Consider the following 13,017-nt stretch of genomic DNA (forward strand, 5'->3'; position numbering starts at 1 on the left):
TTTGGATATCAAATAAGTTGTATGGCAAAGCATGTATTACCTCAAGTGATGGGTCATCCAGGCTAAGGCACAACAAGTACGTTCTAACATTGTATATCTTGTTTCAACATCTGTAAATTTTTTACATAGATAATATTCCTTGAATGTTTCATCGTTGGGCATACTACTCATGTCAAATTTATAATTGATGATCTACTACTACTACTATTCATGTCAAATTTATAATTGATGAAAATCTAAAATAAGATTTGATTCTAATTTATAATTGAAGAAAATCTAAAATAAGATTTGATTCGGAGTTATAATTGAAGAAAATCTAAAATAAGATTTGATTCAAATTTATAATTGATGAAAATCTAAAATAAGATTTGATTCGGAGTTATAATTGAAGAAAATCTAAAATAAGATTTGATTCAAATTTATAATTGATGAAAATCTAAAATAAGTTTTGACTCATATTATTAATTGAAGAAAATATTTGACCAAGTTGAAAAGAAGATATGGTCAAGATTTGAAGAAGAATTGATCAAGATTTGAAGAAGATTTATCTACAACAAAATATGAACATAATAAATCTGAAGAATTTACAAACTCAATCTAAACAAAATAGGAACACAATCAATATGAAGAATTTACAAACTCAATATGAACAAGATACAATTCAGAATTAAATAAGGACTAAATTAAATCCCAAATTTAAATTATAAATAGATACTCAAGGTTGAAGAAGAAAGTCATCAAAAAGCAGAAAAAAGTAGTCTTATAGTTCAAAGAAAGAAACATTTGTTCAAGTTAGAAATATTTCCTTAGTGTTATTTTCTTAGAGTATGGGAGTTATTATTGTTATCTGCTTTGTTAGAAGCAACTACTAAATTCCAATATTTTGTATCCAACCCGATAATGGTTTAGTTCCTCCTTCAATCTGGGGTTGTCAGGTTGTAAGGAAAAGACTTGGCTTTTATGGTCAAGGTGATTAGTTTCTTCTTCAATCTGGGGTTGTCAGGTCATTAGGAGAAGACTTAGCTTGTAAGGTCAAGGTGGTTAGTTCCTTTAAAGTCCGGGGTTGTCAAGTTGTATGGCAAGACTGACTTGGAGGTTCAAGTGCTTTGTAATTCAAGGTAATTGAATTAGTGGATTAAAGCCTTCTGAATGAGGGGACTTGATGTGGCCAAGTTAATGGTGAACCATGAAAAATCTCTGTGTTAAATTATTTATGTTTTCATTGTTTACTATCTCTAAATCCGATTGCTTCCTATCAAAGTAATTCATAAAAACTAATCAGCCTTCATCAAAATAGCAAAAAGTTGTCCACTTTATCAAACACAACTCAACCCTTTTCTCGTGTTTGCATCTTCAGTTTGGTGAATATGTCATCCCATTAGTGTTTAGTGTCTACAACCTGAATGTTTAGTACCATTTTCTTAAAAAGAAAAGTCCCTAATGAAGTGGTGTTTGATCTCTATGTATTTAGCTCTAGAATGTAGGATATGGTTTTTGGTTAAATGACAGAAGTGTTGTCCCAATAAATGTGAATGTTGGTTTCTAGGATTTTGTAGTCTTCTAGTTGATGTTTCATCCACGATAGTTGAGAGCTATAACCCATTTCTAAAATGTACTTAGCTTTGGTTGTTGACATGACAATTGTGCTTTGTCTCTTACTTGACCAAGAATTTAAGTTGTCACCTAGAAATATGCAGTTTTCATATGTGCAATTTATCTCCAACATAATCAGAATCACAATATCCATTCAATTTGTACTTAATAAATTTCTTGTAGAACAAGATAAGGTTGGTAGTGCATTTTAGGTATCTAATGATTCTCTTAAAAATAATTAAATGGGATTCCCAAAGGATAGCTGGAAGTCTTGCACATACACATATAAACATGATATCTGGTCTAGAAGCGTTGAGATGTAAAAGTGATCATATCATTTCTCTATAGGTTTTCTAGTCAAATTTTTGGCATGATTCATCTTTTTCAAGTGAACAAGTAGGGTGCGTTGTTGTAGCCATAGGTTTTAAATCACTCATATTAAACTTATGGAGAAGCTCTTTTGTTTATTTAGTTTGATGAACGTATTTACCTTTTTGAATTTGTATCCCTAAGAAGAAATTAAGTTCTCCAATCATAGTCATTTGAAATTCAAGTTGCATCAATTTAGAAAATTATTTGCAAAAAGTGTCATTAGTAGATCCAAAAATAATGTAATCAACATAAATTTGAATAATAAGAAAATCAAATCCTATTGATTTTCTAAAATATGTATTATCTTCTTGTCCTCTTTCAAAATTATTTTTAAGCAAGAATATACTAAGTCTATATATCATACCATGCCATGGGTGCTTGTTTTAAGACCATGCAGAGATTTCCTAAGTTTAAAAACATGATTGGGAAATTCAAAACTTGGGGATTGTTTAAGATAGACTTTTTTACTTATATAACCATTTAGAAAAGCACTTTTAACATCCCTTTGAAATAATATAATGTTATTATTTGCAGCAAAATAAAGCAGGATACAAATAGCTTCTAACCTGGCCATTGGAGCAAATGTCTTAGTGTAATCAATGTTGTTTTGCTAACTATAGCCTTGTGCGACAAGTTTTGTCTTGTTATTGACCACATCACCTTTTTCATTTAGCTATTTTCTGAAAACCCACTTATTTCCAATAATTTTTTTTTTGGTCTAGGTACTAGATCCCAAACATCATTCCTCTTAAATTCATTTAACTCTTCTTGCATTGCAAGAATCCATCCATCATTTGTCAGTGCTTCCTCAATAGAGGTATGCTCAATTGATGAGAGTAAGTCAAATAAACCGGTATCTTTTAGTGATGATATTGTCCTAAAAGGATCACTTGCACTACTAATGATTAGAGGTTCAGAATGAGATGACTTGTATTTTCATCCAAATCTTCCTTCTAACTTATCTTGATTGTTTCTAACTTGATTAGATTCATCATCTAAGGTTTCTCGTGGTTTCTGCTTGTTTATGAAAAAAACAAACTTGTATTCTACTTCTGCTGAAATGTTCAGGTTCTGTGATTCTCTGGTTCCTCTAATATTTGAGAACCTTAAAAATAATTATCTAGTTTTGATTTTTAAGATCAAGCTTTTTATTATCACAGTAAACATAATATCAAACAATAATTAAATTTAAAGAAATATATAACCTATATGTCAACAGTTTCAGTTTCACTATAAAAACCCTCATAGTTCTACTTTTCTGGTTTTCAGATTATGATTTTGCATATTCTCTTATTAGAGGGTTTGGATGAAGGGATTTGAATTCCCATCCAGGTTTATAGTCTTGATGAATTTGATTGGAATGTTCAAAGAATTCTCATGATTTTGATTGTTCATCTTACACTTTTATTGTTGTTGATGTATCAAGTTCTTCTGGTAATTCTGGTTCTACTAATACTTCAGATTCATCAAATGTTTCTAATTTTTCTGATAGCTCTAGTTCATCATATGGTTCTTCTTTTTCTAATAGTTATGGTTCATCACATGTCTGATAGGTATTGTGTTGACGAATCATTTTTCCACAAGAGTCAGATTTTGGGACATAAACCTTTTTCCCTTCATAAGTTGCTAGAATCCACTTACCAGATGCCATGAATGGTGTTTCAACTTGGTTGCTTAGAAATCTGCAACTTTAACAATTTCATCTTATGGTACCCAAATCTTATTGGGTCTTGGTTTGTTAGTCTTAAAAGGTGATAAGCTAGAATTTATCTATTGCTATAGCTTTATTTGATAGGTTAATTTGATGTTTTTAATTCGATTTTAGTTCTATTTTACTACCTTTTTGTTTTGTTTTGATTGCAAGGATAAGTGAAGGAATAAGTGAAGATTTTTGAAGCAAAAGAGCCTTGAAGTTAAGTGGAGCAATCATGGTGCATCATGATCAAGAAAATGAAAGAAATTCAAGTTCCAGCAAGCATTACTGCATGATCATAATAGTCATTACAGCCATAATGGATGAACAAAAAAAATAATAAAATAAGATTTTGTCAATTCAAGTCAATAAGGATTACTTTCTGGCAGTAATAACCATTATGGTCATAATCCATTCATCTTCTGCTGTTGCACCTATTACTGTCTGGCAGTCGTAATAACCATTATGGCCATAATATGTTTATCTTCTGTTGTTGCACCTATTACTGTATGACAATAATGACCATTATGGCCATAATTTGGCCCTCTTCTGCTGCTGCACCTATTACTATCTGGCAGTAATGGCCATTATGGCCATAAACTGCTCATTTTCTACTGAACCGTTTTACTCATATGAAATCCTAATGGTTTCTTGTAATTAAAGCTCTTTAAGGCACCTAAGACTATAAAAATGACCAAAATACTCAATTTTAAGGACATTCCTACCCACAATCTAATACTACTATTTCTTTTGTTCTTGTATTTCTCTTAGAAATTTTCTAGTTTCAATAATATTCAGTTTTCTATTTTTGTTTTGTTATTTTATTATGTTATTTTATATTTCCAATGATTTTTATATTTAAGCTTTGATTCTACTATGAACATATGTGAGTAGATCTTCCTTGTCTTCGGATTGTAGGATTTCCAATGTTGGATCTCTAACAATTTCTATTTCTTTTTGTCATGGGTGTTGATCTTTTATTCCAATCTTAGTAAGAATCGTATTCATACTTAGATATCAAATAATATATCGAAAGGTAGATTTGATATATGACCCCTAAGATTGGACAAGAGAATCAAATCATGAAAATAGATTTTGGTTATTTTGAAATCATGAAAGATATCTTCTCTTAAAGGATTTTGCTAATACATCAATCACGAAAATAGGTTGGTTATTAGTTTAAAATACACTTTTGTTCTTTGAAAGAAGGCATTAGTTATAATTTTTTATCTGAGTTTTAAGAGTTTAACACTCATAACTCATATAAGGTTAATTTTATTGTATCCATCATTGTGAAAACTACAATCCCAAGGCTTTATTTTTATTGTGAATTTTAAACCAAAAATCATTATCTACATTTATTGTTTTAGCTAATCATCACAGTAAAGAGACACTAGAACTCATAACAATGTCCTTGTGGGAACGATAATTTTTGCTACACGATAATACCGTGCACTTGCGGTCTTATCAAGTTTTTGGCGCCGTTGTCGGGGACTTTGTTTTTGATATTAATTCTCTTTTTCTATACCGATTAGACTAAAAAAATTCATTTTTTTAGATAATTTTTTACTAATTTCTCTCTCTTTGAATGCGAATAATTCGAAGTCTTGGGAATCTTGTCTGACCAATACCCGAGATAGAAAGATTTTTTCCATAGGAAAAGAAGAGAGAAAAATATTTCTGAACAAGAAAAAGATTTTAAAATGGCTGAAAATAGAACCTTGAAAGAATATGCCTTTCCCAATCCTATGGTACCGCATTCGAGTATTGCGCGTCCACTATAGAGGCTAACGATTTTGAATTAAAACATTCGTTGCTATCTATGGTACAACAAAAACAATTATCTGGTACTCCAACGGATGATCCAAACCTCTATTTGTCTATTTCTTTAGAGTCTTGTGATACTTTGAAAATGAATGGAGTGACTTATGACACCATTAGACTAAGACTTTTCCCTTTTCCATTAAGGGATAGAGCTAGAGCTTGGCTACATTCACTGCCTTCTGAATCCATTACCACATGGGATCAGTTAAAGCAAGCATTCCTTGGTAGATATTTTCCACCAAGCAAAACTGCACAATTGAGAAATCAAATCACAAGTTTTTCTCAAAAGGAAGGAGAATCGCTCTATGAAGCTTGGGAGAATTTCAAAGAGATGTTGAGATTGTGCCCTCATCATGGGATGGAGAGGTGGCTAATTATCCATACATTCTACAATGAACTCTCATACACTACAAGAATGACGGTAGATGATGATGCAGGAGGAGCATTTATCAACAAGAACATAGAAGAATCATATGCTCTAATTGAAGACATGGAACATAACCACTACCAATGGTCAAGTGATCGATCTCCTCATAATAAAGGAGGCATGTATGAAGTTGATGCATTAGATCATATTGCTTCTAAGGTAGATGCATTGTTTCAAAAGTTTGAAAAAATGAATGTAAATGATGTCACACCAAATGTTTCTCCTTGTGAAATTTGTGGTACTATTGGTCATGTGGCTGTTGAATGCCAAGTTGGAATGTTTGTTAACAGTGGGGTGGGTAATGAGCAACTTAACTATTTTAACAATCCACAAAAAGTGGACCCTTTTTCAAATACTTATAATCAAGGGTGGAGGAATCATCCAAATTTTTCCTACAAAAATCCTCCCCTTAATCCCATCCCCCCAACCAATGGTTAGACCTCCCGGTTTCCAAGGACCAAGGTCTTGCAACAACAGCCAAAAATCTTTAGAAAATTTGCTGGAAAATTTTGTGTTGACTCAAACCAAACAAAATGAGGAGTTTAAAAATCAAAACCAGTCAATGAATGAAGCATTTAGGCAATTAGTATCTAAGGTAGATTCCATTGCCACACACAATAAAATGTTGGAAACACAATTCACCCAAGTGGCTCAGCAAGTTGCTTCATCCTCTAGATCTCCCGGTGTTTTCCCGGGGCAGCCTGAACCTAACCCCAAGGGACAATTAAATGTTGTCACCTTAAGAAACTGAAAACAGGTAGAGGAACCCAAGGATAGTGATGTGGAAGCGAATATTAGGGATGACAGTGAAAAAACCCAACCATCAAGTGAGAGGATAGATGAGGAAAAAGAAAATCCTTATGTGCCTCTGGCACCATACAAACCACCCATACCATTTCCCCAAAGATTCGCCAAGGCTAAAATTGAGGAGCAATTTAGGAAGTTTGTGGAACTTTTGAAAAATTTATATATAAACATTCCATTCACCGAAACACTGTCTCAAATGTCGTCATATGCTAAATTTTTTTAAAAAAATTTGTCAAACAAAAGAAAACTTGACAACCATGAGGCAGTTGCTTTAACTGAGGAATGTAGTGCCATAATTCAAAATAAATTATCTTCCAAACTTAAAGACCCTGGAAGTTTTTCTATACCTTGTGTTATTGGTGATATGAGTTTTGAATGTGCTTTGTGTGATCTTGGGGCTAGTGTAAGCCTCATGCCTTTGTCAGTTTGTAAGAAGCTTGATGTGGGTAAGTTAAAGCCCACACACGTTTCCTTACAGCTAGTTAATCGATCTATCAAGTATCCGGTTGGAATATTAGAGGACGTTTCTATCAAAGTAGGACAATTGTTTATACCGGCTGATTTTGTGGTGTTGGAAATGGAAGAGGACTCCCAAGTCCCAATTCTTCTTGGGAGACATTTTCTAGCCACAACAGGAGCTATTATTGACGTGAAAAACGGGAAGCTTGTCTTCAATGTGAGTGATGAAAAGATTGAATTTAATTTGTCTAACCTTATGAAAAATCCTTCTCTTGAAGATTCTTATTGCAGGGTTGATTTAATTGATCATTGTGTTAAGGAGTGTCCTTTAGGACCACTCTCACAAGATGGGCTGGAAGCCTGCTTGATTGGAAGCACAAGTCATGAAGACTTGGCAAAGGAAGCTGATGCATATGCTAACTTGTTGGAAGAAAATCCTCCTCTTCCAAACTTAAATTTTGAGGCATTACTAGCAGAAAATTCAACACATCTCCCAAAAGAGGCTCCATAGGTAGAACTTAAGCCTTTGCCCTTAAAGGGAATTAATCCATCAATTTGCATGCATAGGATACTACTTACAGAAGACAATAAAGCCTCTATTGAGCATCAACGGAGGTTAAATCCTAACATGAAAGAAGTTGTGAAAAAAGATGTACTTAAACTCCTAAATGTCGGGGTAATTTACCATATCTATGATAGCAAATGCGTTAGTCCCATTCAAGTAGTTGCAAAAAAGGGGGTATCACTGTTGTTAAAAATGCAAAAAAAATGATTCTATTGTAACTAGGGCAGTTACTGGGTGAAGGATGTGTATAGATTATAGAAAACTGAACAAAGCAACTCGTAAAGGTCACTTTCCTTTTCCCTTTATTGACCAAATATTAGAAAGGTTAGCAAAGCATTCACATTTTTGCTATTTGGATGGCTATTCTGTTTTTTTTTTCAAAGTCTCATTCATCCTAGAGACCAAGAGAAAACCATGTTTACTTGTCCCTATGGCACTTATGCTTATAGGAGAATGCCTTTTGGTTTGTGCAATGCCCCTGCTACCTTTCAACGTTGCATGATGTCAATTTTTTCTAATTTTGTATAATGGAAGTATTCATGGATGAATTTTCTGTGTATGGGTCTAGATTTAATAATTATTTGGCCAATCTCAAAAATATACTTGAAAGGCGTGAACAAGTTAATCTTATGTTAAATTGGGAGAAATGCCACTTTATGGTTAGAGAAGGAATTGTTCTTGGATATTTGGTGTCCGAGCGAGGTATTGAGGTAGACAAAGCAAAATTTGAGGTAATAGATAAAATTTCACCTCCCACCTCCATAAAAGAAGTGGGAAGTTTCTTGGGGCATGCAAGATTTTATCGCCGATTCATTAAATATTTTTCTTAGATTTCTAAGCCTCTAACTAGTCTGCTCCTAAAGGACGCAGCTTTTGTCTTTGATGAGTTTTATCTTGACTCATTTTGCAGGTTAAAAGAAGCATTGATATCTACCCCAATTATGCAACCACCTGATTGGAGTCTTCAATTTGAAATCATGTGCGATGTTAGCGACTTTGCTGTAGGTGCAGTGTTGGGGTAGAGAAAAGACAAGAAAGTTCATGCTATCTATTATGCCAGCAGGACTTTGGATGAAGCTCAAGTTAATTATGTCACTACCGAGAAAGAGCTATTGGCAGTAGTGTTTGCCATTGACAAGTTTCGTTCCTACTTGGTGATATCAAAGATAATTGTCTACACAGATCATACAGTTGTTAAATATCTATTGAGCAAGAAAGATGCTAAGCCGAGGTTGATGTGATGGATACTACTTGTCCAAGACTTTGATCTAGAAATTCGAGGCAAGAAGGGGATTGAAAATGTGGTGGCTGATAATCTCTCAAGGCTACATGAAAAAAATGAAAATGAGTTGTCATTGGTGATTCATTTCCTGGTGATCAATTGTTTGCTTTTGCACAAATAGAAGGACCATGGTATGTTGATTTTGTGAATTACCTAGCAGTTGGAGTATTACCCCCTCTATTTGAACTATCAACAAAAGAAGAATTTTTTCTCGAATCTTAAACACTATTATTGGGATCAACCTCTGCTTTTTAAGAGATAGGTTGATGGAGTTTTCATAAGATGTGTCCCGGAAGAAGAAATGGAAAGCATCGTGTTTCACTGTCATTCCTCCGCATATGGCGAACATGCTATTTCCTCAAAAATTGTAGCAAAGATACTTCAAGCAAGCTTCTATTGGCCTGCACTCTTTAAAGACATGCATCACTTTGTGCTTCAATGTGATCAATGCCAGCATACCGGAAACATATAAAAAAAATGAAATGCCTTTGAACAATATCCTCGAAGTTGAAATCTTCGATGTTTGGGGAGTTGATTTTATCAGACCATTTCCCTCATCCCTTGGAAATGAATACATCCTTGTAGCGATAGATTACGTGTCCAAGTGGATTGAAGCTGTCGTTGCCTCAACAAATGATGTTAAGGTATTAAGCTCTTCAAAAAGGTAATATTTCCGAGGTTTGGTGTGCTAAGGATGGTGATTAGTGATGGAGGCTCTCATTTCATAGCTAAACATTTTGAAGGCATGCTAAAGAAGTATGAAGTGAAGCACAAAATTGCTATAGCATATCACCCTCAAACTAGCGGACAGGTAGAAGTTTCCAATAGGGCGATTAAGAGCATTCTCGAGAAAACTGTCTCTGCATCAAGGAAGGACTTGTATGTAAATCTAGATGATGCGCTTTGGGCCTACCATATAACATACAAGACTCCTAGTTGAACTCGAACATAAAGCATACAGGGCAATAAAGGTCCTTAACTTTAATTTGAAGGCTGCTGATAAAAAAAGGAAGCTCCAACTCGATGAGCTTGATGAGTTGAGGTTAGACGCTTGTGAAAATGCTAAACACTACGAGGAAAGAACCAAGAAGTGGTATGCGAAGCACATAACAAGAAGAGAATTCAAAGAAGCTGACCTCGTATTACTTTTCAATTCATGATTGAAGTTATTTCAGGGCAAACTTCATTCGAGGTGGTCCAACCCATTTCAAATCCATAAGGTGTTCCCATTTGGAGCTGTAGAAATCTTGAGTGAGGGCACTAGAGTTTTCACTATGACTGGTCAAAGGTTGAAGCATTATGTAGTTGGGAATCCAATAGAGAAACAGGTAAGTCTTATTCTTTGATCTCCAACTAAAGATTTACAAAACGAAGGTCAAGCTAAGAACCATAAACAAGCGTTGTGTGGGAGGCAACCCACAGTTTTAATTTTTTAAAATTTCTTTTTGTTTTGTAAGCTGTGCTAAAACAAGACAAATGCATAAAACATGAGAAGGCAGCAAGGATTACTGTCTGGCAGTAATGGCCATTATGGTCGTAATATGTGCATAGGGCCACTTTCCACCACCACCATAATCTCGTGAGTTTTCCTACCCCTTTCATCACTATTTTACTTTTTACATTGAGGACAATATAGGGTCTAAGCATAGGGGTACGTTTTCTTGTTTGATTATTTGCTAAGCATGTTAATATATATAAATAAATAATTTATCCTTACATGGAAGAAAACCTTTTGATCCTTGATAGGGAACCATAATTTATGTGCATGTTGTTGTTAAGTAGGCAATGAACTCACCTTCAGATACCACACTATCAGTTTGATAAATCAGCTTATTCTCTTACAGTGTGTTCTCATTGATTTAGCTACTAAATGTGAGTTTTGAGCTTATATAGGGGCTTGTGTTACATCATCAAATATTATGCCCCTTTTCTTTGTTATGAGTGATTATTCACCATAGATTGTGTTCTCTAGAACTTGACTTGCAACCGTCTCAAGGCTAAATTCTCTTGTGATCATGTTTGAATAAAAAAAAACACTTTAGGGTTAGTTTTTTCAAGCCTCGAGACTTGTTTCGTTTTGTTTCATACTTTCCGCTACCTGCTGACTTTGACCCTTACATGAATTATCTTTCTTGGTCCCTTGCTTTATCGATAAAATCATTATTGGTTCCTTTTTGAATAAAGTGGAGAAACTTTTAAAAAAATAAAAAATAAAAGGAGAAAAAAATAGAAAAAAAAAGTTTTTTGTCTCGGTTTGAAAAGACACAATAAGGTGCTCCACTCGGAGTAGCACATTTGACTGATGATTGAAGTTTGGGCTGATGAAAGATTATTTGAATACGTTGAGCTCCAATTATTCAAAAAAGGGTATCTATGATCATATGTTTAATTTGAAATATCCTTTTGAATATCCATTTATTGGTTTTCCCCACCTATTATCCATTGGCCCCGTTACAACCTTGAAAAGTGTTTTTGATTCACATATGCTCTGATGAGAGATGTAGTGGAGATTTAGTTAATAATCAAGCCTATGGCAGAAACATCGTATTGGTGAAACTTTGAGGGAATGCCCATTACCCTGAAACAATGAGAGAATTTGAGAGATGAGTGTCATATTGATGAGAATTATGTTTTTAGACGAGCCTAAGTCACTAATTTGGAACCAAAGTTGGTTATCCATTGGTTTTGGAAGTTGCCTATTGCATACACTTGAACTGAATGTTGAGTTCCTATTCATGGTGTCTGCTCGTCCATAACTTTCACCTGAAACAATTGCTTGAGGAGAATCAATGATTCAAGTATGGGGGAATTTGATAAGTTAGAATTTATCTATTTTTATAGCTTTATTTGATAGGTTAATTTGATGTTTTTAATTCGATTTTAGTTCTATTTTACTACCTTTTTGTTTTGTTTTGATTGCAAAGAGAAAAGAAGGAATAAGTGAAGCTTTTTGGAGCAAAAGAGCCTTGAAGTCAAGTGGTGCAGTCATGGTGCATCATGATCAAGAAAATGAAATAAACTACTGGTTGGCCATAATAGTCATTACTGTTGATTATTATGACCTCGTAATTACAGAATATGACAGTAGTTATCAAATTAAAACAATATAGAGAACATAATACGTCTAGAATACAATTAAGATCGAACATACAATCATACGATGCAAGATTTATTCGGATTCATACACAGCAGAATTATAATAGCATAGCATACAAGATAAAGGTAAAAAGATAAGGGATAGAATGCACCAAGGTTTATCCTGGTTCAGTTGTCAATAAGACAACCTACATCCAGTCCTGACAATCCAACTGGATTTCAGCTTTTTCTCCAATAGAAAGAATTGAGACTTGTTTACAGATTGTCCAGTTTCCTCGAAACCTATCTATCTAACTCGAATTCTTTCCTATTGCTTAACCCCTTGATCCTTGCAGTCACTCGTCAGACTCACACAAGATCAAGTACAGCTCCTTCTTGATGAGGCCTCTCACCCAAGAAGATCGCCACCAGTTTCAAGCTGGATTTTGCACATTTGTTTGTTTACAAAACTTTGTTTACAAAATGATATAAAAGAAGTACAAAGTTTGTCTTCAATCTTGATCAATGTATCTCACACAATAATCTGGTTATTCATTTGAGTGTTTATGAGATCATTGCCTTTTTCTCTCAAGAATTCTTTTTCAGCTCTCTTATTGATTATGAATAATCTTTTGGTCTTGATCTGAAAAAGCAATATCAGAATGTTATCAAAATGTTCTTAAGAGTTCTTCAGTATTCTGAAGTATATTCAAGTGTTATCAAGTATTGTGTTGTGTTATTGAGAGAATGATTGAAAACTGTTTATATAGTTTCTGAAAAACAACTAATAAATCGATTTACCAATCGATTCATTAAAGTTATAAAACGGGCTTAATCGATTTGCCAATCGATTATCGCGAGTCTTGTTTTTCTTGAATCTTGAAACTACATAAACCAATCGATTTCCCAATCGATTCTTT

The 13,017-nt window shown here is 33.9% G+C and overlaps 2 protein-coding genes and 1 non-coding gene across 3 annotated transcripts; 2 read left to right on the forward strand and 1 right to left on the reverse strand.

The window, feature by feature from the left end:
- The first annotated feature begins 5,480 nt into the window (after nucleotides 1-5,480).
- LOC140919676 (uncharacterized) lies at nucleotides 5,481-7,686 on the forward strand. Its single transcript, XM_073366284.1, has 3 exons — nucleotides 5,481-6,203; nucleotides 6,667-6,851; nucleotides 6,960-7,686. Exons 1-3 carry the CDS (start codon nucleotides 5,481-5,483, stop codon nucleotides 7,684-7,686), a joined length of 1,635 nt encoding a protein of 544 aa, XP_073222385.1.
- Nucleotides 5,737-5,842, reverse strand: LOC113785919 (small nucleolar RNA R71). Its single transcript, XR_003472100.1, has one exon. It is a non-coding gene; the product is annotated as a small nucleolar RNA R71 (small nucleolar RNA).
- Nucleotides 7,687-9,716: 2,030 nt separating the features above from the next.
- Nucleotides 9,717-10,597, forward strand: LOC105851749 (uncharacterized). The gene is made up of 4 exons (XM_012713452.1): nucleotides 9,717-9,901; nucleotides 9,984-10,115; nucleotides 10,215-10,350; nucleotides 10,574-10,597. Exons 1-4 carry the CDS (start codon nucleotides 9,717-9,719, stop codon nucleotides 10,595-10,597), a joined length of 477 nt encoding a protein of 158 aa, XP_012568906.1.
- The last annotated feature ends 2,420 nt before the right edge of the window (nucleotides 10,598-13,017 follow it).

Source organism: Cicer arietinum, chromosome 3 (assembly GCF_000331145.2).
Source record: "Cicer arietinum cultivar CDC Frontier isolate Library 1 chromosome 3, Cicar.CDCFrontier_v2.0, whole genome shotgun sequence".
NCBI lineage: Eukaryota > Viridiplantae > Streptophyta > Magnoliopsida > Fabales > Fabaceae > Cicer > Cicer arietinum.

What these genes read in the sequence shown, in the direction of transcription:
- LOC140919676 (XM_073366284.1), top strand. Translation starts at nt 5,481, where the DNA reads ATGGTACAACAAAAACAATTATCTGGTACTCCAACGGATGATCCAAAC. An exon ending in GAATGTTTGTTAACAGTGGG is followed by an intron (nt 6,204 to 6,666) that starts GTGGGTAATGAG and finishes AACTGAAAACAG; the next exon opens with GTAGAGGAACCCAAGGATAG. An exon ending in ATTGAGGAGCAATTTAGGAA is followed by an intron (nt 6,852 to 6,959) that starts GTTTGTGGAACT and finishes GTCAAACAAAAG; the next exon opens with AAAACTTGACAACCATGAGG.
- LOC105851749 (XM_012713452.1), top strand. Translation starts at nt 9,717, where the DNA reads ATGGTGATTAGTGATGGAGGCTCTCATTTCATAGCTAAACATTTTGAA. An exon ending in TCTGCATCAAGGAAGGACTT is followed by an intron (nt 9,902 to 9,983) that starts GTATGTAAATCT and finishes TAAAGCATACAG; the next exon opens with GGCAATAAAGGTCCTTAACT. An exon ending in GGAATCCAATAGAGAAACAG is followed by an intron (nt 10,351 to 10,573) that starts GTAAGTCTTATT and finishes ATATGTGCATAG; the next exon opens with GGCCACTTTCCACCACCACC.